Source organism: Anarhichas minor, unplaced genomic scaffold (genome assembly GCF_050575085.1).
Source record: "Anarhichas minor isolate MPS153535 unplaced genomic scaffold, ASM5057508v1 ptg000011l, whole genome shotgun sequence".
NCBI classification, from domain to species: domain Eukaryota; kingdom Metazoa; phylum Chordata; class Actinopteri; order Perciformes; family Anarhichadidae; genus Anarhichas; species Anarhichas minor.
This window is the reverse complement of record NW_027466457.1, coordinates 17,373,022-17,398,356: the sequence shown is the minus strand read 5'-3', so window position 1 is coordinate 17,398,356 and position 25,335 is coordinate 17,373,022. Positions and strand designations below refer to the sequence as shown.

At 42.7% G+C, this 25,335-nt stretch overlaps 1 protein-coding gene and 1 pseudogene across 1 annotated transcript; both read left to right on the top strand.

Annotated features, from left to right (window-relative positions):
* The first annotated feature begins 1,556 nt into the window (after positions 1–1,556).
* On the top strand, positions 1,557–24,019 carry lsp1a (lymphocyte specific protein 1 a). The gene is made up of 12 exons (XM_076090026.1): positions 1,557–1,615; positions 10,275–10,421; positions 13,218–13,593; positions 14,065–14,207; positions 14,439–14,679; positions 15,263–15,400; positions 16,740–16,783; positions 17,192–17,273; positions 20,139–20,276; positions 20,480–20,575; positions 21,795–21,881; positions 22,407–24,019. The coding sequence occupies exons 1-12, from the start codon at positions 1,557–1,559 to the stop codon at positions 22,548–22,550; spliced, it is 1,695 nt and encodes a 564-aa protein (XP_075946141.1). The 3' UTR covers positions 22,551–24,019.
* On the top strand, positions 23,105–25,335 carry LOC142947949 (uncharacterized; annotated as a pseudogene).

The window sequence follows — 25,335 nt, the reverse complement described above, 5'->3', positions numbered from 1 at the left end:
TTGACGTGCCACCGAGCAAGGCTTACCAACACTCCAGGGGTGAATGGCGATGAGTGGGTTACTGTGGTAACAGCGTTGTGTTTGAGGGCTTCAGGCAGCGAAGAGACAAAGACGTAACGAGCTGCATGTCACACGTCGAGATTAAAGAGGATCTTTATCATTTCAGAGGCGACGTTTACATTATTACAATAAATATTGTTCTGCTTGAAAAGAAACGCACAGAAAATAATTCTGTTTTTATGGCTGCACAGTCCCATCAAATATATATTCAAGAAATGTACTATTCCATAATAAATACTACGTTTGGTTTGTCATTACAATTTAAAATAAAGTTCTATAAATCTGAGCAACATTTGGCTGAACAGCTCGATTGAGGAAACATTCCTGAACATTTGCGTTTCCCTAAAGTCCAGCGACATGTGTCAATATCCACTCGCTAGATGAATAGTGAAATACTTAGGTTTAGGAAAATATCGTAAAATACTTAGTTAGGTTTATGAAAAGATCGTGACTTATTTAGTTCGGAAAAGATCCTTGTTTGGGTTAAAATAACTACAGAAGTGTCTTTACCCAAGTACGCATGTACGTTTGTTTTACTTATTCACATTAAATAAATAACGAAACAGATGACAAAATTAAGAGAGAGAACTTTTGACGAAGATCAATTACTAAAAATAAGAGCCGAGTTTATTTCCTCCAAACCAGTTGATGGAAACAAACCTAATTTAATGAATTATTTTTCATACATTTCAAAAGTTTTCTTAAAATTGAAAGACAATTGAATAGAAACAAACATGATGATTGATACATATTATTAATGAATGGAGAGAAATAACAAACAGACGTCTTCTGATAATCTGCTGCTTTGGCAAATGTTGACAAGGAGACGGTTATTGTTCAGTTGTGGATTATTTTTTTTTTTTGGGGGGGGGGGGTTGTATATCGTCTTTCATTCCCCCTCAGGGAAGAAGACCACATGACCCGGCAGAACAGAGAGAGGCAGCAAAGAAAGAAACAGAGAGAGATGTCCGGCCTCTGAGCTCCCCAATGAAAACCACATGTAGGACAGAGAGAGAGAGAGAGAGAGAGAGAGAGAGAGAGTGTGTGTGTGTGTGTGTGTGTGTGTGTGTGTGTGTGTGTGTGTGTGTGTGTGTGTGTGTGTGTGTGTGTGTGTGTGTGTGTGTGTGTGTGTGTGTGTGTGTGTGTGGAGGGGGGGCAGGCAGGCAGTGTAATGACTAGAAACCCAGCCTCCAAAAGAGGAGGGAGTCTCTGAGCACCACTGACATTCCCAACTAGCATTGCAGGGGAGGTGTTTGTGTGTTTGTGTGAAACCAGCGGAGCAGTCTTTAACAGTGAAACACACACACACACTCTCTCCTCAGTCTGAGCTCTGGGCTTCGGTGCGGCTGCAGGACAGAAAAGCTGCCTTCAGTGTCGACTTGGAAACGGAATAGAAGAAGAAGAAGAAGTTCATCTGTTTTTGTTTCTACCAGGAGACGACAAGAAGAAGAGCTAGAAGTAGTAGTAGAAGAAAAAGAAGAAGAAAAGAGGCCAACATGTCCAACGCTCTGCTGAGGAGAAACTCCAGCAAACAGGGTTTACAAAACCTGATGAGGTATGTGATCGATCCGTTCTCTGTTCACACAAAGACAGAAGTTAATATTTAAACTCAGTTAAACAACCTTTATTTTATTATTTAGAAGAAACTAATTCACTCCTGAGATCTGGAGAACAACAACAAAGCATCTCATGTGTCCACATCAGGATGAAGAGTGTTTTCATGTGTGTGTTTCGTCTTAATGGGAACAGTGGGATTACTGGGAGTGTTTTGGGTCACGCAGGGTTTTGTGGGGGGGGGGGGGGGTTAATCGACTTAACCTCCTCTCACATGCAATAATCATAACAAAAGAACTATACTAATAATCCATTTCCAGCTGGGTAATCTTTAATTGTTTTCTAAATGTATTAGCGGTTAAAATAAATGCAGAGCTGGACGCCCGAGGCTCGTTCCACAGAGAGGGAAGTGGTGTCGGTCACCTGTGTCAGAGGTGAAAGGTCACCAGAGTCACTCTTTTGTTTTTCGGGTGGCGACCCGTCCTGTCTGTTTCATTTCATCCTGTGTCGGGTTCCAGTGGTTTGTGATGAGATAAGAGATAAGAGAGTAACGTGGGGATGACATCGGTCCTCCTGAGCAGGCTGTGCTCCGATTGGTCGACGTCAACCAACCCTTCGTAGAAGTCGTAAAACAACAAGAACACGTTTGTCTTTTTGTCCGGACTTTTGTCTTTTGACAACAAATCCTTTTAAAATGTTTCGTATGATCCTCAGTCCAAATATGGTCACTTCCTGTTCACTGGTTGCAAAAAACGACAACATGGCGACGGCCGTAATCAAAGGAGGATGAACCTCGATGACTTTAACGATCCTCTGACGTTTCATCTAAGCCTCACAGCGAGTCAATATTTCCACCTGTTAAAGCCTTCAGATCGTGAAAGGATTCCTCTAAAACTAGAGATAAGTTTCCAGCAGCTGTTCTTTGACATTGATGGGAAGTGTCATCCATAATACTTTGTTTTAGGGTTGATTGTGTTTTGGTCTCTTATTTTGAAAATTGATTGATGAACGTCAGTTGGTTTTTCTTCTCGTCTACATTTACTCTCAGATGAAATGATTTAGTTCCAGTCGATCTTTGTGCGACTTGAACCTAAAACTAGAATCGGTGTAACTTTCCGTGTCTCCACAGAACGACTCTGTGGGTTGAGAGTTTCTGAAGTGTTGTAATGAGTGAGTCACAGTGAGGTTTATGAAGCAGATAGCAGCTGGAGGAGGCGGCGTCTCACTGTGATTCATAAACTCAGCAGATGGCGTCGGTCTGGAGGATCGGCGGTGACATCATTCTGAAAACATGACGTGTTTGAACATCAGACGGCGTGATTCGTTCACCGTTTTTTAGGCTTTTAAAGGAGTTTAGTTTGGTGCCGGCGGTGCTGCAGGATGTTTCCAGCTGCTTAGAAACTGTTTTAATTACAGCCAATTTGTTTAATTATTGTCATTAGAAAATGACCCTTTCATAGTTTTTATACTTGTGGTTTTGGACCTTTTACTTGACAGCTTTCTGCTAAATAATGTAAATTAATCTGGTGGAAAAGTTGAATGTTTTGTTGACTTTTTAAGGCAAGTTTTTACTATTTATTTTTAAGGTAGTTATATTAAAGTATCAAATTTTTGTCACTTTATACTTCTGCACCACTTCAGCTAACGTTCCTTTTCAGATTAACAGCATTAAAGCCACTAGAGGTGATGAACGAGAGGCGTTTGATTTGCACACCCTGATAGCGTTCATAGAATGTCTCGCTTCCTTCTATTTGTGCTCATTGATTCGACCAGATGTCTTCTTCTAGAACAGCTTTACTCTTGTTGCACCACCTGCCTTTGTTTTCAACATATTTTGGGGATGTGGCCAAGTCACATGACCAGTTTTGTTGTGTGTTGATGCTGAGCATTGGAAACAGCTTCAGCACTGTGGCTGTATTTTCAGTGGTTGAATGATAATAAGTACATTTACTAAAATACTGCACTTGTACATGAGTATTTTCATACTTTCTACTTCTCCTCCACTACATCTCAGAGGTAAATATTGTACTTTGTAACATTTATAAAAGTAAAACATTTTACTGAGCAATCAATACTTTTACTGAACTCAAATTTTGAACTCATGACGTTTTCTTTACAGTGTGGTATTAGTACTTTAACTGCAGTAAAGGAGTACTTCTACCACACTGATACTGCTGTGTTGTCCTGTGTATCGTCCTCTTTACAGTCTCACAGTATCTAAAACATGTTGTTATCAGATGGTGGCGTTCATGCCGGCGGTTCAAGGCCGGCACACAGCACGGCTGTTTTTAATCAGCTCTCTGTGGGTGATGTCATCAGGAGGCATACCTGCTGCGACCTCTGACCCCTGACTCCCCCCCCACAAAAGGCCGGGTGTCCTCGGTGTTTACGATACGGGGAGATAAGAGGCTGAGGAATGTTTTTGGGGTGGTGGGGGGTGTAGTTAGCTGATGAGTGATGGGGGCAACCCATGAACTGGTTGTCTGCATCAGAAGGACGGAGGGAAAGTAAACAGAGTGGCGCTTCCTGTTTCTCCTCTCTGGTTCTGTTCATCTTCTGATGAATTGGTTTCTCAGCTATCACCACGCTGTAGTGATCCTCGTTACCCGGAGAGGTTTGAAGGAGATGTATACGTTTCTAAAACGTTACGTTTCAACCTAAAAACCCGTGGAGCTAACATTAGCAGAATACGTTAGCGCATCATTAACTAGTGTTAGCACATCTATGCTACGCTATGCTTGTGCATTGAATTGCAGACCCTCCTACGACTAAACACGCAAAATATTCGTCAACTGAAAATGATCAGTTTTGCAATAATTTGCCAAAAATGTTTGTCTTTCGTTCTTATTTTTACGCCATCGATGGAAACACTTTTTCTGACCATAGATTTTAGGAATGTGAGTGCTACAGGTCACGATTTATACTTTTTGAACTTTCATTCAATGGGATTATTACTAATGTGGGAACTGCAGCCAACATTTCTGCGCTCACCATGAACCAGAATACTTCAAGGGAAACGTTCACCTCTCCACCTTCTGCTCGCTTCTGATTTTTTGACGTCTTAAAAGAAAAATAAAGCTTCGGATTCAAAGTTTGTTTTCTTTTGGACTTCCCAGAGAAAGATGCCCTCGTTATCATCTGCCCTGATGCTCGGCAACTTCTTTTAAACTTCTCTCGATCTAAAAAAAACCCAGTTTTGTTTGTCGTCCTCTTTGGAACGAGGTCATTCGTGTCTGTCCAGTCATTCTGACTGCACGTCTCTTCCTGTCCTTCACAGTTGAAGTCAAACAAACCTGCAGGGTTTGTTTGACTTCAGGGATCTGGAGCCCTTTTCATGCTCTGCATGGGGGGTCAGACACCCAGACATGCAGCCATAACAGTAACAGGGGGGTTACCGTCTGCCTGAAGTCTCTGGGGGGTTTGTTGGACTTCTGGTCATTACAGCGAGAGTCTGACTGCTTTTGTGCTGTAATGTAGCAATATACTGACTGACTATTGCATCACTTCTTTCCCTTATCATGATAAGTTTCCTCTGCTGTCGCTGAAAAGAGAAACATCTGTAATACTTGTTATTAAATCTGCCAATTATTACCAATGAACTGACCAGAATCTCTTCTTGAAAGTCTCTCTTATTCTGAACTAAAGAAGCTTTTTAAACGTCTCAGAAGTCTACAGATGTGTTTTTGATTCAGTATTTTGAGATGAGCAGATTGTGACATTCAGCACAATTCCTCCTTCGCTAAGCCCCGCCTCTTGAACACAGACTGGCCAATCACGGGGTCCGACAACTATCTGCTCTGCCCCACAGACGTTCTTCATCTTCTTCATGTTGGTTTAGTGGATTCGGAGCTCGTCGCGGTTAAACGTTGTGTAATAGTGATACTCGTTACCCAGAGAGAGGAAGTACACGTTTCTAAATAAAGTTCATTGCAAGTAAAAGGGAATTTGCTGGAATTGCAGATTAGCACTAAACAAGTACAGCTGTGACTGATGGGAATGTCTCCAGCTCTGAACAAAATCAGAGGGATTCGTCATCTGGGAACCACGAATGTCTGTATGACAGTTAATGGCAATCAATCAATTAGTGGCTGAGACATTTCACTCAAAAACAAAACCATCAATGCAAGTTTTTTTTATGTAGCACATTTCAGCAACAAGGCATTTCAAATCTGTTTTACATAAAACATCAAAAGCAACAAGAAGGAAAAGTCACGGGATGAACAAAAGCAGTGGGGTTCGTCATCTGGGAACCATGAATGTCTGTCTGTAATTGAATGGAAATATATAAAATTGTTATGTTGAAAATATTTCAGTATAGACCAAAGCTGGACCTGCGTGCTAAAAACGTATTATTTTGCTGTTCATTTTAAACCAGCCACAGAACCTGTGAGACGTATTCATTTACCTCTGACAGCGGTTTGACTACAGATCTGCTCTCACTCGTCCGCTGACTTACTTTCTGGGAAGTGTCGTCTTTTTGTCGTTTATTCTGTGAGAGTCATTCAGTGAATCTGAGTCGCTGCCCCGACTTGTCTCAACACAACGGTGACTTCATCTCACAAACGTCTTCCCACCGTCCTCGTCTGTCCCCCCCGGCTGAAAGCAAGCCGTGTTATTATTGTGTCATTCAACCGAGTCATCCCTGCGCTGACAGCATGTGTACTCACAAAAGAGCAGATAATACTTTTCACCTTGTTCTCCTCTCGACAGTGAATCCCTCTTTCAGTCTTCAGACGTCGGCGGACAATAAAGCCGAAGGCCTGAACAAGTGCAGACAGAGGGAGGACCACAGTATGTGGTGGAGGTGGTGTGTTGGCAGGTGGTGCAGCTCTTTTATCCGGTGTGTGTGTGTGTCGTGTTTCTGGTGGTTGCTTCTGATGTTGGTGGTCACAGAACTGAATTATTGAAGGCTTTGTGGCCGCAAATCTGCTAGCAACCAGCCGTGTCTCCAAAACACTGGAAGGCTGTTTGTTCCTTAAAAAAAACAGGCCGGCTTTTTAGGGTATCACTTTTCATTTTCTTAAAGTTAGACGTCGGGAAACTGCTAGCCTAGCTTAGCACAAAGACTGGAAGCAGGGGTTGACTGCTAGCTTAGCTTAGCATAAAGACTGGAAGCAGGGGTTGACTGCTAGCTTAGCTTAGCATAAAGACTGGAAGCAGGGGTTGACTGCTAGCCTTGCATCTTTTCTAACGCGATACTTCATAAAAATACATGAATGGAAACACGGCTCATGAGAGACCAAAATAAAAGCCTTTTCTTTACATTAAATCTAGACGTCTCTCGTCTCTCTGCTCCCTCGCGTCGACTCCTCGGGTCTGAACCTTCATGTCAATCACTCTGACCTCCGGGGCTCAAGGGCACGTCGTCTGCCTTTGATCTGAGGACGTGTTGGGGGTGTTGGTAGGCAGCGTGTTCAGTCTTGCCTCTGGTGTCAGTTTACATAGAGACATAAAACCGGCTCGACTGCACCGTACGCTCCGCTGGCTCACATAGGAACACTACATCGTATGTATAATGTACAATACAAGAGAAAAACACCTGCACAACCTCACTGACCTCACTGACCTCACTGACCTCCTACCTCCAACTTCTCAATGTTGTCGTTTCACAACAGAATATTTGATTTGTATTTAAGGGATTCTACTTACTTGAATCTTGAAAAATCCGTTCCAATCAAACAAACAGATGAGCTTGAAGAACACATTTACTATCCAAAAGCATCGCAAGAATTAGCGAAGTGATGTATGTCGTTTTGCGACTATCGGTGATAAAAACAGAATATTATAATATTCTGTAATAAAGGAGCCATTCTGCATAATCAGTACTTTTACTTCTGATACTTTCAGTACATTTTGCTGATAATACTTTTACTTCAAGTCACTCGAAGGAACTTTCATGTAGTGTTGATTCTGTCGCCCCCTGTGGACTAAAGTGGTAGTGTTTCTGAGCACCAGAGTCCCTTTAGAAAACCTCTCATGTTACTGCAGCAGGTCTGACAGTCTGCCCCTCTCAGTCCTGGTTCTTGTTCTCTCGTGCCTCCCTTCCCTCCAGTGGGTCCAGCAATACTACTTTGAGATTGATTCACAACTAGTTAAACAAACAAAGGTCTTCCACCACTAAACACATCTTAGACGTATGTTACCTGAATAGAAGCTTTTATTTTGAAAGTCAGCTGTCTCTGTAGCTGCACATCCCGTCCTGACGTAGTGACCGCTGCCTCTCTGCTGCTCCCATCCTCCATCACAGAGATTCTGACCCTCATCCAGCTGTCCTCCGTCCTCTCCACCTCTGTCCCTTCATTCGTTTCCTCTCAGGAAGGACGGAGACACACGGAGGAGGAAGTGATGCTGATGCTGACAAAGTGGTCTTGTTATCAGCAGCAGACCTCTGTGCTTTTTCAGTGGATCTAACAACGATCTGGCCCGGTCCTGTTTCATATCTTTAACGTCTCCTCCTTCACCAGCTAGAAACTAAACCTGGTGCTCGTTTCTGCAACTCGTCATGTTTAGTTCAGAATAATTACTTTGAAAATACAAAAGAAATGAAGGAGAACATTTAAAAATGTGATAAAAGCTGTCAACTGTGAGGAGCTGCAGGAGATGATGAGTTTTGTCATTTATGAATCTGGTGATGAGGGTCTGAGGTCACCGTGTGTCCGACCTTCCTCCATCCCCCTCTTAAAGAAAGTGGAGGACCAGATGGAGCCGTTGGGGATCTGTTGGTGACCCAGAAGCCACATGTGAGTCCAGTAACTGGACACCTGAGCATCCAGATGGATCTTATTGAGCCGTTAGTCCTGAAAGCGTCTCCACAAGCCACAGACCAGCTTGTTGACTTATTTATCACGTGACTTCTGTACTTAAGTAACGTCACTTCCACAGTTATTTCAACCCAAACTAAACAAAAGATTCAACATGTTGAATCTCTTTACTTCTATTTCTATTGTTTGTAAAAACAATACAAATGTAGTTCAGAGATCTGAGTTTGCAGCTGGCAGGCGTCTTCTTGCTTCTGTTGGTATATAAGCCTCTGAAACCTAACGGGGATCCGCTCTCATCATGTGGTTACAACTGTTCTCTCAATGCTGATCTGTTACTGAGATGTTTAAAACATGTTTCAAACCAAACCAAAAATCAGAAATCCTCTTTTTATTTCCAAAAGTCACATCTCCTAATGTAGATATTAATGATCAAACACACATTAAAATGTTTTAAAGTGAACAAATAACTGCTTCACGTCACCATGTACGGCTGAAGTGTTTGGATTAAAGCTGTCGTGGTTGAGAGGATTCATGGATTCATGTCTTCATGTTTGGTACATTTCCTCTGGATGAACACAGATTAACTGTTTGTAATAAATACTGTGGAGCGACGCTGCGTTCATCCTGCAGATAAACATTTGGCAGATGTTGTTCAGGTCGGATCTGAGCCGCCTCTTGACTTCACTTAGTCTTTGTCTCAACACTGTGTGTCGCGTGTGATTCCTGACAAATGTTTCCCATTTTAAGCTTTTATAGTTTCCCACGAACCACAATGGAAAAGTACTCTTTACAAGTAGAAGTCAGAGATGAAGTGATGGGATTTTGGGGGATTTTGGGGGATTGTGTCATCGAGCTGAGAGACAACTTCAATTATTTGCCTGTTTTCTGAGCTTTTACAGTAAAAAAAATGATTGTAGATATTGTAAAAAGTTGATTGATAAAAAAAAATTAAGCAACAACAACAAACAATCTTTATGCTTCTTAAATGTGATTATTGTTGCTTTATTTCACTGTAAACTGAGTATTTTAGAATTCTGAACTGTTAACAAAACCAGCTATTTGTCATCTTAACAGTAAATTTCTGCTCGTTACATGAATAAAGTCTTTAAAAAACAACTTCGTCATGTTTAGACAACAAAAGTACTCGGTTAGTTTTAGGAGGAGATGGTGGTTTGGGTTAAAAGGACCACAGAAGTACACAAGTTACGTGACAGATAAAGAGCTGAATGAAGAGCTGTCTAATGGCTGAAGATCAGTTTTTGACTCCTCAATGTCTACTTGGAGTGGATTGAGAAGTCAAACTAACCAACGTATCTTCATACAGCGGTTCTTATGACATCTTACCAAAAGTTTCTCCTCATTTTTCGTGTGTTTTCCTGCGAAAGTCCAGCAACACGCGTCAAAGCCGCTCGTTACGTGAATACAGTCTTTTAAAAAGGTATTTCCGTCTTCACAGGAAACTTAGTTAGGTTTAGAAAAATATTATAGTTTCGGTTAAAATAACTACGGAAGTGCCGATATGGATGTGCGCTTGATGAAGCCAACCTTGAACAAACAGGACTTTCACTCAGGAGGCTGTTTGTGTCAAAGTGTTGTTGAATTATTTTGAAGTGACATTTGTGACGTGTTTTCTGTACTTGTGTTACAATGTTCATGCACTCTTTCGCCTTCCCATGAGATCACGTTTGATAATCCTCATAAACGCTCAATAATAATCTCATAATAAATATTCTCTGAACGTAAAATCTGTAATCACAAAAAGAGGTAGAGACCACGAATCCAATATTTTGCTCAGAAATATGGAAAAATGATGAATAGAGAAACATTTGAGTTTAACTTGAGTGCAGCCCTGGATTAGAGCTGATCTTCTAACTTCACAGTGTCCTCTTCTGTCTGCAGGCTGACGGCTCAGAGGAGCGTTGAGGATGCTGAGGAGGTGGAGAGGGAGCAGCGCCGAAGAGCTCGGGAAGCGTCGCGCTGGTCCAACGGTGGATCGCAACCCGGAGAGTCGTCACCGGAGGACAGGACGCCGGCAGAGGACGGCATGTACGTACAGACCAGACAACAACCTCCGGTTCTGCAGAGTGAAACCGATGCGGAAGTGTCTTAAAACTTGCATTCTCTCTACTGTCCACCAGGGGGCGACTCCTCTGGTTGTATAGAAGTCTATGAGAAAATGACTCTACTTCTCTCTTGATTTATTACCTCAGTAAACATTGTAAACATGAGTTTATGGTCTCAATCGTATGGTTTTATGGTCCATTTAGGGTCAAACGGACCATTAAGCAGGGTATGCTTTAGGGCGGGGCTACACGCTGATTGACAGGTCTCTGCGTCACTCATCCTCAGTCTAAATATGGTCACTTCCTGTTCACTGGTTGCAAAAAAAACCAAGATGACAGCGAAATATCGCCAAACTCGACGGGTGACGTCACGATGACTCCGCCCACTTCTTATATACAGTCTGTGGTACAGACAAACAGTTTAAATGAATAATAATACATTTAATTATACATCACTTCAAGACAAAGGTAAAAAAAGCTTTACGAGCTTGAACCAGGACGATTTCATGTTTTCTCTGTCTCGTCGTAAAAAACTGTAAATGTTAAAGAAGCTGAATTCCATGTCGTGATAATCATGTGAACTCAGGAAGTTATTAAGTGCAGAACATCATTCACTCACTCGCCTCACGTCCAGCGACTTCCTGTACAAGATGCTCACTGTGTGGCTGTTATTCTTTCTGGTGACGACTGCCAGTGTTTAAAGAGTTTGTCGTCACGTTTCCCAGCTGTGAAACTCGAAGCTCCTCATCGTCGCTCGCTCGGCTCACGCAGGTTTCCCGTAAAAACAAATATTTCCACTGGGAGAAGCTGCAAACAACCTCGTCCCTCCCGCTGGTCTGAAGACGAACACACAGCTGCTTTCTCATTACACCACCGCAGAGGAATGTTTACTACAAAGCGCCTCCCGCCGTGTCAAAGCTTGTAGCCGACTTTAACTTTAATGACAGTTTTCTCCTCCATCACATCACAGGGTTTAGCTGGTTTTCAGGCTGCGGTGACTCGGCTGGTCTGCAGCCTGTAATTGAAAGCTTTTCTCTACAAGACATAGCAGTGATGTAACGCTGCGTTGAAATCCCCTTTTGCTGCATGATTTGCGGAATCCAAGGAGGTCAGAGGTCAAGTTCTGGCAGAGCTTGAACCAGGCGGCAACCTCCAGTTCTGCTGAGTGAAAACCTGCATTCTCTCTAGTGTCCACCAGGGGGCGACTCCTCTGGTTGTATAGAAGTCTATGAGAAAATGACTCTACTTCTCTCTTGACATTAGTACACAGCTGGAGTCGGGACATCGTTAGCTTAGCTTAGCATAAAGACTGGAAGTAGGGGAAAAACGGCTCACCGATTGGCTCGTTGTGTATCATGTTTGTTTAACTTGTACACAAACAGAAATGTGGAAGTCGTGGTTTAGCTGCAGTTGTTTCTCAACAAATGCTCGAGAAAAATACAAAAATTTAACAAGAAATGTTTTGTTTCCAGCTAAAATATCAAATATAACATTATATGCTACGTATTCTGTTATCTTCCTACTGCTAGCACGAAAGTGAAGCACGTCATGTTCTCACTTTGACCTCGATGACAGAAATCTGAGCGCGATAAGAAGAGAGTAATAAGGTGAAACAGAGAAGGCGGACATGTTTCCTGACGGACGTGTCTCGACCTCGACTCACTCGCTCCGGCTCAGGAATCCGTTCAGGTGTCGCAGACACGGAGACGTCGCTGCTCGTTAAGGTTGATTAGCTGCTGAGAGACTCCCATCATGCAGCGGGGGCCGTCTTAATCATCTGGGGAATGCTGAGTGAATTCCTTTCCGCCAGCTCCTGGAAACACAAAACACACTTTCATTACTTTTACTCAGCGGGGGAAGCAGCAGGAGATGTTGTGCTAATTGTTGAGAATGTGTCCAATCACAAGTTCACTTAACACTTGATTAATATGCAACACGCTCCTGGTCAAATGTTATACATAAATATTATACTGCGTTTTGCAGTGTTTTCTCCCTGCAGAGCTGCAGAGGGTCCGGAGCTGATGGATGATTTCTCCACACATCCTTGGATCAACGTAGATCGGTTCAGATCGGTACTGAACCGCCACAGAGCAGCTGCAGGTTTAAACATGTGATGAGGTCAAATGTTCCAGAGAGGAAATAAGCCTCCGGTCCAAAATGGATTAGGTTTAAGAAAAGATTGTGTTTTGGGGTAAAACCCTAGACTGTATATAAGTGGATGTAGTCATCGTGATGTCACTCATTGGTTTGTGTACTGATGTTTTGAAGCCTCAAGTTTGGAAATTTCGCTATCGCAACCTTGGATTACGGCCGTCGCCATGTTTTTTTTCCGCAACCGATAAAGGGAAGGGACCATATCTGGACTGAGGAGGAGTGACGTAGAGACGCCGTATACGTCTCTGGTAGAGACCTGTCAATCACTGTGTAGCCCCGCCCTAAAGCATCCCCTGCTTTATGGTCTGTTTGACTCTAAATGGACCATAATGTACTAAATGAACATCATGCTGTATTGAAGAAGACTTGAAACTAGAGATTGAGACCATAAACTCATGTTTACAATGTTTACTGAGGTAATAAATCAAGAGAGAAGTAGAGTCATTTTCTCATAGACTTCTATACAACCAGAGGAGTCGCCCCCTGGTGGACACTAGAGAGAATGCAGGTTTTAGGACTTCCGGAGGTTGCTGCCTGGTGGTTCCTCATTAAGTCTGGTGCAGCTTGTTGTTGTTTTGTTACTTTGAAACCTTGACCACCTGCTCCTCGCCCGTCTCCTCCTCAGGTACAACGGCGACCTGAAGCCGAGCAGCTCTCTGGCTCTGGAGGAGGACGAGGGCTTCAGCGACTGGACTCAGCGTCGAGAGAGACAGAGGCAGCAGCGCCTGCAGGAGCTCAGCCAGGGAGGCGAGGAGGACGAGGACGAAGAGGAGGACAGGATAAACAAAGCTGTTCCCGTCAAGACCGTCCAGGCCTCGATCACGTCCTCCAGCCGACTCCAGAGACAGGAGCACCTCAAAGAAGACGGGGTGGAGATGGAGAGGAAGAAGGAGCGCGATGAAAAGAAGATTCAAACTGAGAGGGTGAGGGAGGAAGAGGAGAGGAAGAGAGAGGAGGCGACGAACGGGAGGAAGGAGGAGATTCAAAGGCCGAATACAGAGGTAAGAGTTTGTCTCCAAACAAGTGTGATTTTTTTTAAAGTTTTTAGTTAATTCTAAACTTGTCTGCATCTCAAGTCTATAATCATTAAAGAGAAGACTTGGTCAAATCTTATTTAATACAAGTTAGTCATCTGAGACAGATATACGTCAAGTCTGAAGTAATTCAAGAGAAGACTAGTCATATTTCAAGTTGTTCACGAAAGGTCTGAATCAATTTAAACAAGTCCAAGTATCGTCAAAGTCAAGTCAAAATAGTTCCACACAAGTCTGTTCAAGTCTCAAAGTTATTCAAGACACGTCACGTTTGACAACAATTATGTGAGACTCGTCTAATTTCTATTTCATGTTATTTTAGTCCAAGTCAGATAAAGTCTTTATAAGCAAATTACAAGTCAGCATTCAGGTTTTTAATGTCTGTGACTTAAAATGACACAGAATGTGACTGAAGAGAAGATCTGTTGAACTCTTCAGGTGGAGAAAAGAAAAGAGGTTCAAATCTCCTACACGACCAAGGTTTTCCTTCACCAAGAGCCAAAACCCACGAACACCAACGGAGACGCAACCAAAGAGGAAGTGACGTCGTACAAGAACAACAAGACAAGAAGGTCCACCAGGTGTGTAGTGTGTTTTATGTGAATGTTCCCAAATAAATGTTATCTACAGCCATAAAACAGAGTATTTACAAAGACAGAATGTCTCTGACTATCATAGACTATAGTGTCCACATAGTTTTGGCCATATAGTCTAGAATGGATTCAAAGGGCAGTTCACCAGCTAACGGACTCGGCTCAGGTCAGTAATAACAGCAGATCCTAATATCTAACACACCTCCCCGGCGTTTGCAGCAGAGCCGTGGAGCCGGAGGAGGCGGAGACCATCCTGGAGACGGAGCAGCGGCTGGAGAAGATCCGGCAGAGCCTCCAGCAGAAGGGGAGCCAGGAGCTGGAGCAGCTCAGACACCGACAGGTGGAGGCCGAGCAGGAGCTGGAGGAGCTGAAGAGGAGGAGGGAGGACAGGCGTCGAGCCCGGGTGGAAGAGGAGCGTCGGAGGGAGGAGGAGGAGCAGCAACGGCTGGCCAAAGAGGAGGTAAGCAGGCCTGTTGCCACTGCGGGTTGAACCTCATGGCTCAGATTATATAAAAGCATCTCTAGAGTCCTAATGTCTGTATAACCATCGTATTGGCTGCTAAACTAGTGGATGTATATATATATATATATATATATATGTATATATATGTATGTGTGTGTATATATGTGTGTGTGTGGACCTTTGCACGAGGAGATTTTGTCAATCTGGACCTCTTGGAGTTTTGATTGAATACCCCCCCCCCCCCCCCCCCGCTCTATATGATGCTTCACTTGCTCTTCGTCTTCGTGTTTCTCTGATCAAATGCAAAACTTCTTCACCAAACTTTTTTTTGCAGAAACGTACAACGACAACATTTTCTTCCTGGCGTCTGAGCTGAGATGTGTGAATAGCACACTGCTGTTAACCAGCGTATCATAAGACAACGTGTTGTTTAGCTGGATGTAGAGTTCATCCGCCCTCTAGTGGTCAAAAAGATTCTTATCTTTTATGTTTAGAGGCTTTTTTCTGCAGCACTGACAGCTGATCAGACTCGTGCAGTTGATGTAGAAGTGTGGAGTTTAACTTGTGATGTGACTCCCAGGAGGAGAGGAGGCGCATGAAGGAGGACATGGAGAGGAGGAGGATGGAGGCGGCAGAGAGGATGAAGAGCCTCAGTACGTCCAGCGTGGACGGGGACGAGGTCTTCAGTCCCAAAAGTCCCAAAAGTCCCACTCACAAGGTGAATATCAGGAGACTGCGTTCTGTTCTGACCAACAGAAGATTCAGATACAGTCATGTGAGATGTTTGCAGCTGCAAAGCTTCTGAACAGGAATCCAGAAAAGTCTTAATATCATAATATCAATAACGTGGTTAAACTCTGCAGAAGCAGATCTCATTCACACCAGTGAACATCGTGTTCAAGCGAGATACAAACGGTTTCTGTCATCTGTGAAATGATGCATGTAGTGGAGAGCAGAGGCCAGACAGGAAGTGACATCATGACTTTGGCTCTCCGTGATGATGTAAACTGGGATGATTTTCAAATCGAGCCTGATGACTTCACATCACACAGGAAGTACTGCGGTGTGACGAGGACGCGGTCCATTAAGACTCGTTGCTGATTGACTTCAGTAAACTCTGTGTGTGTGTGTGTGTGTGTGTGTGTGTGTGTGTGTGTGTGTGTGTGTGTGTGTGTGTGTGTGTGTGTGTGTGTGTGTGTGTGTGTGTGTGTGTGTGTGTGTGTGTGTGTGTGTGTGTGTGCGCGCAGTTGTGCACTCACTGATTTTGGTGTGTGAGTTTGATTGGTGGACAGTGACCTCCCCACAGTGCTGCAGGTGGACTCTTTCACTGATGAACAATTCATATTTTCTGATCTTGTGCAATAATAAACACTTTGTTATGTTGCACTCACAAGATTTAAAGACAACACGTGTCTCTTTACCTTCTCTCTGCTGGATATTTGATAAATGACATCGGTGTGATTAATGGTGATGTTTGATTGGAATGGTCGTGTGCATGACGCTGCATGTGTGTTCTGGTTTCTATTTTTCCACATTGAAATAAGCGTTTACAGACACGTAAGTTTAAACATAACTTTACACGAGTCATCCACATGAGAACCAGACTTTGAACTGTGTGGTAAAAGTCCACTTTAAAGATGAAACATGTTTTTCTGTCAAATACGCACAATTTGACAGAAGATGAATCTGTAGATAAAGTTCTAATGCTCACATGTATTTGTGAGCCGAGTAGACATTGATGTGGAGGAAGTACAGTAAAGTAACTCACCAGTAAAACTTGAAACTGAAATACAAAATGTAAAGATGGGATTAATTAAAAACCTAACTTGCTTAATGTAAAGCACCTGACAACAAGCTGAGGAAGCAGTAAAATCACACGTTGTACATCCGTCTCGTGCTCTGTTTCCCATCATGCTTTGCTTCGACAGCTGCTGGATGACTCGTACAGTTTGATGGAGGCCAGAAGACTCGGCTCTGTTTGTGTTGGGACGAGTCGTTGGCCGAACTGTAATTAACAAACAAGGCGGCGACATGAAAATAAATGTCTTCTTTTTCAGATCTCAGAGAGAACTGAGTCGCTGAACCGCTCGCTGAAGAAAAGGTGAATATCTTCATCAATAGTTTCTCCTCTCCCTCTGCTTCATGGCTCTGATGAACTCCGTCCAGACGCAGTTTTCTATATTTGTTTTGGTGGTTGTTGAAGTTTGGAGGCTAACAGGAAGTCTGCAGCGCTCAAGAGTTATGCTTTTATTTTGAAATGTGTTCAGAGGAGGAAGCTGAAGCAGCAGCGTTGGTGCCTCGTTCTCATCTCTTGTCACTGAAATATAATGTAATACATTTTACATTTTAAACTAAAAAGGTATTAAACTTACTCTGGGTCTTGATCCAAACGTGTGAGATCAGCTGCGTCTCTGATGTCATCCCAAGGTGTGGACTTCATCCTCAGTCACTGATCTGATCCTGAACCTGTTTTAACTGTTTGTGTTTCATGTTGTCTTGACTGAACCAGTAACAGCTTTAAGAAGACGCAGACTCTCGTCCTGCTGCCAAAGATCGATGACAAGCTGGAGAAGTACGCACACGCTGTGGAGGTCAGCTCACACACACACACACACACACACACACACACACGCTGTGGAGGTCAGCTCACACACACACACACACACACACACACACACACGCTGTGGAGGTCAGCTCACACACACACACACACACACACACACACACACGCTGTGGAGGTCAGCTCACACACACACACGCACACGCACACGCTGTGGAGGTCAGCTCACACACACACACACACACACACACACACACACACGCTGTGGAGGTCAGCTCACACACACACACGCACACGCACACGCTGTGGAGGTCAGCTCACACACACACACACACACACACACGCTGTGGAGGTCAGCTCACACACACACACACGCACACACGCTGTGGAGGTCAGCTCACACACACACACACACACACACGCTGTGGAGGTCAGCTCACACACACACACACACACACACACACACACACGCTGTGGAGGTCAGCTCACACACACACACACACACACACACACACACGCTGTGGAGGTCAGCTCACACACACACACACACACACACACGCTGTGGAGGTCAGCTCACACACACACACACACGCACACACGCTGTGGAGGTCAGCTCACACACACACACACACACACGCTGTGGAGGTCAGCTCACACACACACACACACACGCACACGCTGTGGAGGTCAGCTCACACACACACACACACGCACACACGCTGTGGAGGTCAGCTCACACACACACACACACACACGCTGTGGAGGTCAGCTCACACACACACACACACACGCACACGCTGTGGAGGTCAGCTCACACACACACACACACGCACACACGCTGTGGAGGTCAGCTCACACACACACACACACACACACGCTGTGGAGGTCAGCTCACACACACACACACACACACACACACACACGCTGTGGAGGTCAGCTCACACACACACACACACACACACACGCACACGCTGTGGAGGTCAGCTCACACACACACACACACGCACACACGCTGTGGAGGTCAGCTCACACACACACACACACACACACACACGCACACACGCTGTGGAGGTCAGCTCACACACACACACACACACACACACACACACGCTGTGGAGGTCAGCTCACACACACACACACACACACACACGCTGTGGAGGTCAGCTCACACACACACACACACACACACGCACACACGCTGTGGAGGTCAGCTCACACACACACACACACACACACACACACACGCTGTGGAGGTCAGCTCACACACACACACACACACACACACGCTGTGGAGGTCAGCTCACACACACACACACACACACACACACACACACACGCTGTGGAGGTCAGCTCACACACACACACACACACACACACGCTGTGGAGGTCAGCTCACACACACACACACACACACACGCTGTGGAGGTCAGCTCACACACACACACACACACACACGCTGTGGAGGTCAGCTCACACACACACACGCACACGCACACGCTGTGGAGGTCAGCTCACACACACACACGCACACGCACACGCTGTGGAGGTCAGCTCACACACACACACACACACACACACGCACACTAAAACATAGTAGAGACCTGTCAATCACTGTGTAGCCCCGCCCTAAAGCATCCCCTGCTTTATGGTCTGTTTGACTCTAAATGGACCATAATGTACTAAATGAACATCATGCTGTATTGAAGAAGACTTGAAACTAGAGATTGAGACCATAAACTCATGTTTACAATGTTTACTGAGGTAATAAATCAAGAGAGAAGAACTTTTAATAAGTCGGATATAACTCATTAACTATGAGCTTCATGCTAAGCTAAGCTAACAGGCTGCTGGTTGTAGTCTTATATTTAATGGACTGACATCAACATCGGATTGTGTTTCCTCTTAAACCCTCTCTGGTGTTTTCTGCACACTCAGAAGCTGCTGGTGAGCTTTTGGACTCTCATTGTTTAAAACCAGCCGATGGTTAAAGAGCAGCTCCGACCTTTTTTGTGTCGAGGTCGCACGTCTCCGTCAGCGCCGGGTCGATGACGCTACAGCGCTCTCTTGTTATCTCAGACAGAAATATATATAAATACGATATCCGGTCCCTGTTTCCACTCCTCACCTCAGGCCGACGCACCGCACGGTGAACGACGAGGTTAACGACGAGGTTAACGACGAGGTTAACGACGAGGTTAACGCAAAGACACTTTTATTTAAGGGGAGCTTCTAAAAACAGAAAGCAGCTTCGACATGAAGTGCAATAAAATACAAAAAATGCAGGTGTTGAGAAGGAAGAATATTCTCCCCATAAAGTAGTGTTGAGATGCTCTCTATATCTTATTCTCACATTGTTCACCTATGGCGCTTTTCAGTACGGAAGTCCAAGGGTGCAAACATTTCATCAAACTGAATGCTGAAGTTTAGTTTAAATTTTCTTATTTGAAAGTGCAGAATTGGTACCAAAATTATAATTAAATCACACTGACTTATTGGGAAGGAGATTGACGGAGAAAGCAGAGAACTTAAACCTGAAAATAAAATTGGAAATTTGAATTTTAAAGTTGAATTGTGTCTGCTTTTAATTTATTTATGATGAAAATAAAACGGTCATATTAGCGAGATTCAGGACAATGAGAGGCTTCACAGTCGAGAAAAATAAAACACGACTATGACAAAGTTTAACTTTATTTATTTTAGTTCTGAACTATAAAAGTATTTGACCTAATTTTAATTTATAATTAATATATGATAGCGTAGTTACCTTCTGTCCAACCAGAAGTAAGTATTCTCTGTGGACATATAGCTTGAAACATGAAATTTACGAGGTTTTCACATTACACGTTTACTGTACACTAACCCACGGTTGTTTGTTGTCGTTGTTGTTGTTGTGCAGAACTCCCAGGAGGTCCGGGCAGTGAAGGCATCACTGGCCGACCTGCCCAGCTCACCTGAGGTCGTCACCTCCAAGAAAAACCTGTTTGAGGCCGGTGAAGCCTGGAGCCAGAGTCCCACCAAGGGAGCCACCTGCAAGGTAAGAACCCCCCCCCCCCCCCCCCCCCACACACACACACACACACACACACACACACCAAATCCCATTTATCTGGAAGCCATCTTTCCTTTCACCTGACAAGATATTTAAGCATCACAATGACTTGTGGGGTTTTGTTTTTCATCTTATTGTTTTGGCACTAATGGGCTTCCACAGTTTTAACCGAAACTTTTCTGAACCAGGACGCTGAGGGGCTGAAGGTGGGCGTGGCCAACCGGATCACTCAGTGGGTGAAGGGTCCGTCTGACGGCAGCAGACAGTCGGCCTGCAGACCGACAGTGAGTCACAAACACAACGTGAAAATAAAGGTGTATAAAGTAGTTAAAAGTCTTCACATCAATGCTTCAGAATAAATAATCTAATAATGTCACATAGAATCAGATATCAGTCACAGGAGACATGTACCTGCACAATGAGTACTTCTACTGCTGGTACTCTACGTATGTTTTGATTCTGATGGAACACCATGTGATGAGATGTGCAGCTGGATTCAGGTGCAGCTTAAAAGTCAGTAATATGAGGTTTCCTTCTTGTGGAGGAAACGACAACATCAAAACAAAAGTCTTCCTCTGCTTCAACTTTGAAGGATTTCTCTTACTTCTTTTATTTGAGAAATAGTTAATTTATTTCATAAAGTGGACCAGAAACAGATGAAAGTTTAAATAGTTTAAAATGTATGGAAAAACATTGAGAAACGGTTGGAAAATAAAAAAGTAAAAGTTACTTTTAGGAATCCTTTTTAACTTAAATACACATGTATGTATTTGTATTTATCTTTGTTATGTATCTTGCATGTTACTACTACACAGTGAAAGACAGAAACTACTGTTTGTTTAATCTCTACACTGGAACTATTTCTTGACAAACAGCAGTGTATCCCTCCGCCTACTTCTGTGAGCTCAGGTCTTTGGTTTTGGTCTCTGGTGAAACACGACACGACTAAAGCTGTCGTCATAGTAAACAAAAGACTCAATAAATACATGAATATATCAAATAAAACGGAAAGAAATAAACACTTATAATATCAAACAAATGTGCAGATAATTGAGGAAATTCATAAATAGAGAAATCATAGAAATAAAAAGGATGTATTGAATTGAACATTAATCTGACTGAATTACAAAATAAGTAATTTGTCAAATAATCAAATCAATTTTCTTTCTATTTCAGTCTATTTGTTTATTTTCAAATTAATAATTGAGGCTTTTAGTTCTGCATTGCCTCTTTATTGTTCATTTATTTATTTCTTCATTTATTTATTATTAATAACAAACTTAATCCTCTCTAGAATGAAGCAGAGCCAGGCTAGCTGTTTCCCCCTGCATCCAGTCTTTATGCTAAGCTAGGCTAAGCTAAGCGCGTCCTGACTTCGGATCTGATCTGATTTCCCAAAGATGTTGAACTATTCCTTTCTTTTTATTATTATTTAGTTGTGTCTTCTGAACACAGAATGTTGACGTGCTTGTATTGATTATTGATTATTGATCGATCTGTCAGGATGTGAGGCCCGGAGATGTGATGCAGAAAAAGAACATGTGGGAGGTTATCGGAGACTCGACAGGAGGGCCGGACCAAAGAGACAAGGTGAGCGCGCGCTCACACACACACACACACACACACACACACACACACACACACACACACACACACAAATTCAAATGAATATTCCAGATGAACTTTTATTTATTTAGTTTTTATAGTTATTTTTCTTCATTTATTTCAGTTCATTTTATATTTTTTATATGCGGATGTTGCCTCTATTGTGACAAACACTTAATAGTATGTGATTATATCATAATTCAATCATCGGAATACAGTTTTTAATCGCTACATTTTATTAAAGTACATTTTTTTAATTTGTTATTTTTTCTTCACACTTTTCCTCTGTGATCCTCTTTTATTGTTGACATCATGAACAGATTGATTTGTTTGATTTGATTGATTGATTGACTCTTGAGTTGCTATCAAAGGTACATTTCCCTGGTACCAGGTACAGGATGAATAAAGTTCTTGTCTTGATACAGAGTTTTACTCTACAATTGTTACAGGATGATTAATAAGTGAATAAACATGTAAGGGAACTGAAATAATTGATCTTCTCTCCTTCAGAGCTCAGCAGCTGGTAAAAAGTACAAGTTTGTGGTCACCGGTCACGGAAAATATGAGAAGATCCCCACGGACGGAGAGTCTGGTGAGAACGTCGGAAAAGTGTTTTTATCAATGAAATCATGTCAACACTTGAACATAATTTAAGTTTTAATCCTCTTGTGGGGTTTCATAAATACAGCGGCTCAATAAATGAAGAGTCATCATTAAACGTTTTATCCTTTCTGTGCTGATCAGGATATCTGAGGAGGAGAATCAAAGTAAAGAGTCCGATAGAGATGGAATATGACCAGTTATGAAAGAAAAATAGAACAAAATCTGTAAATTGAGCAGTGCAACCTGTCCTTGAAGGTGTAATGACGAGGGGTTGTGTGATATATTTGATTTAGATTAAATCACAGATCCATTTAAGTAAAGTGTGAGAGGCCAGAGTGCAGCTTTAATCAGCCTCAGCTGATCACTTCTGACCTGTGTCTCTGAGCCTCAACTCATTCAACAGGTGAATCTGATCTTCATCTGATTCTGACGTTTGAACTGAAGCACAAACTGAAACAGAGAGAAATGTTGAATCAAAGTCAAACTTTATTCCGCAGCACGTTTGTTTGTTAGTGTTTCACAAGAAAACAACACAGATAAAAGATGACTCAAACACATTAATCACAGCTAGTAAAATACACCTTCAGCAGTATTTCATCGTGCAGATGGACTGTAAGGCTCATCAGTTTTATTTATTATTTTTAAGAATTATAACTTTTTATTTTTATTTTTTTGAGACATGTGAATGTAAAGTTTTATTAAAAAAATGTAATAGTTTTGAGACTAGTTTTTATAATGTTCTACTGGACCTTGAGATTTTTTTTTTGTATTTTTAGTTTTTTTGTCCAACATTGTGAGCTAGAAAACTGTGTGTGTGTGTGTGGGGGGGGGCATCTTACCCATCGCACACATTATAGAAACATTAGAGAAAAAGAACAAAAATAAAACTAGAAGAATACACTTCATGTTTTTCCCACGCTGCTTCACAGTCATCTAACTATAAATATCTTGACCTTTGACCCCACAGTTCACCGTCATTCTGCTCTTCATCGTTCTTCTTCTAACGTACGTTAACTTTAAGTCAGTCGGCTCCTCAAGTCACAGTGAAATCAAACATTTTGTTAGCGGCTCATTTTTCATTCTATTTCTAAATTGGAGTTTTAGGGAAACTTGTAGAAACTTGCACTTTATTTACAGTCTTCCGTTTTATATTTTTAGATTATAGATTAACGTGATTGGGTGTGAGAGGACACTAATACATTCATACATATTTTCGTGCAGAGATTGCCAACAAAATTGCCATTCTCTCTTTTTGCGTCTCACTGACTCTAATTGGTGCATTTCTTTTTTTTCTTTAATTGATCTGCGTTATTATGTTAAAGGAACGTTGTTGGAACAGGAAGAAGGGCAAATTATGACGCTACCAAATTGTTGTTTTCATTGCGACGTTAAGAAAGTTCAATCACAAAACTATAACCATCTACAGCCTAAAAAGAATATCTCAAGAATCACGTTTCTCTACGCACAAGGTTTTCACCCTGAGGTGAGTAGCACCATTTAGAATTTTTGAATTTGAATGATCATTAAAGACAAACAAATGTTCCTCTATCACAAAAAATACTTGTTTTTCACCAATAAAAATACAGACATTTTAAAGAAATATCAATTATTACAAATCTATAACTTTAATCTGTATTTTATTGTGAACATGAAAGAAACGAGAAGCTCTGATTTTACTGAAAACATAAACGTTTTAATCTTAAATGTGACGTCTGAATGACTTTAAGACAAATGTAGCTGTCTCTCTCTTTCTCTCTTTCCAGCTAATCCACAAATACAAACACGTAACATCCAGACAACCAGTCACACAAATGCAACACGAAGCATTTGTCAAGTATAAAGTTCAAGCCGACTTTTTCTACAAACAAACGTCATTCGTTTAACACAGAGACTAAGATTTCTGCAACTGTACATTGAACATGTATCTTTTTTTCCTTTACATTTTCATCTTGGCAGTTATATATTATATATATTTAAGTATATTATATTAGCTTAAGTAGCGGCAAACCCCCTCGCTTTTCTATTAAAGTCTTTTGGTTCCTCGTCTTTACCTTTGCGCCCAATCAAACCCATTTCAAAAACAGTTGCAATTTTCATCACCGGCCTCGACGCCGCTTCTTTGAGCCTTTTAGCGTCAAACTTTGGACTAAAAAGCAGCAGAGGCAGCCGGTGCGCAAACGAAGGTATCTCTTTCGACTCGTCCTTTTGCCCTTCCTCCTTCTCCTCCGCCTCGCTTTTGTTCAGCTCGATCTGGTGCATGATGTTCTCTTTGGTGGAAAACATTTGGAAGAGGACGGCGTTCCACATCTTTGCTGCTACGGGAGCGTCTTTGGTTTCGTTCTCGTCCTGAGTGCCGGGCTTGTCGACGGCCTTCTCGTCGGCCTTTTGCACCTCGCTCTGGTCCGGCCCAGTGGCCTCCTTCTGAGAGCTTATCTCTGGAAATTTTGGCTCCTCTTGCTCTACAACCATGTGCTTCTTGAGTCGGGACCAACCGCTCACTTTAGATTTCATGCCCTTTGGTTTTTGTATGACCTTAAGAAGGGGTTCGGCCGGGAGGGATTCATCGCCTTCCTTTTTCTCAGGTGCAGATTTAACTGCCGAAGCTGATTCTGCTTTCTTATCTTTGCCTTCACTTCCTGTTGGCTCAACTGCAGACGTCGGAACAGGAAGAGCGGGCGCTGCAGTGCTTTGCTTCGAGCCTTCGGCTTTAGTCTTGGTGGCGGCCGCAAGTTTCGCCGGCTCTTTTTGATGTGAGATGTCAGCTTTTGTCTCATTTCCAGATTTCTGGACTTTATCTTTGCCTAAAAGCTTTCTTACTGCCTTCAAAGGATCCTGA

What these genes read in the sequence shown, in the direction of transcription:
- lsp1a (XM_076090026.1), top strand. Translation starts at nt 1,557, where the DNA reads ATGTCCAACGCTCTGCTGAGGAGAAACTCCAGCAAACAGGGTTTACAA. An exon ending in AAGACAAGAAGGTCCACCAG is followed by an intron (nt 14,208 to 14,438) that starts GTGTGTAGTGTG and finishes CGGCGTTTGCAG; the next exon opens with CAGAGCCGTGGAGCCGGAGG. An exon ending in AACCGCTCGCTGAAGAAAAG is followed by an intron (nt 16,784 to 17,191) that starts GTGAATATCTTC and finishes TGACTGAACCAG; the next exon opens with TAACAGCTTTAAGAAGACGC.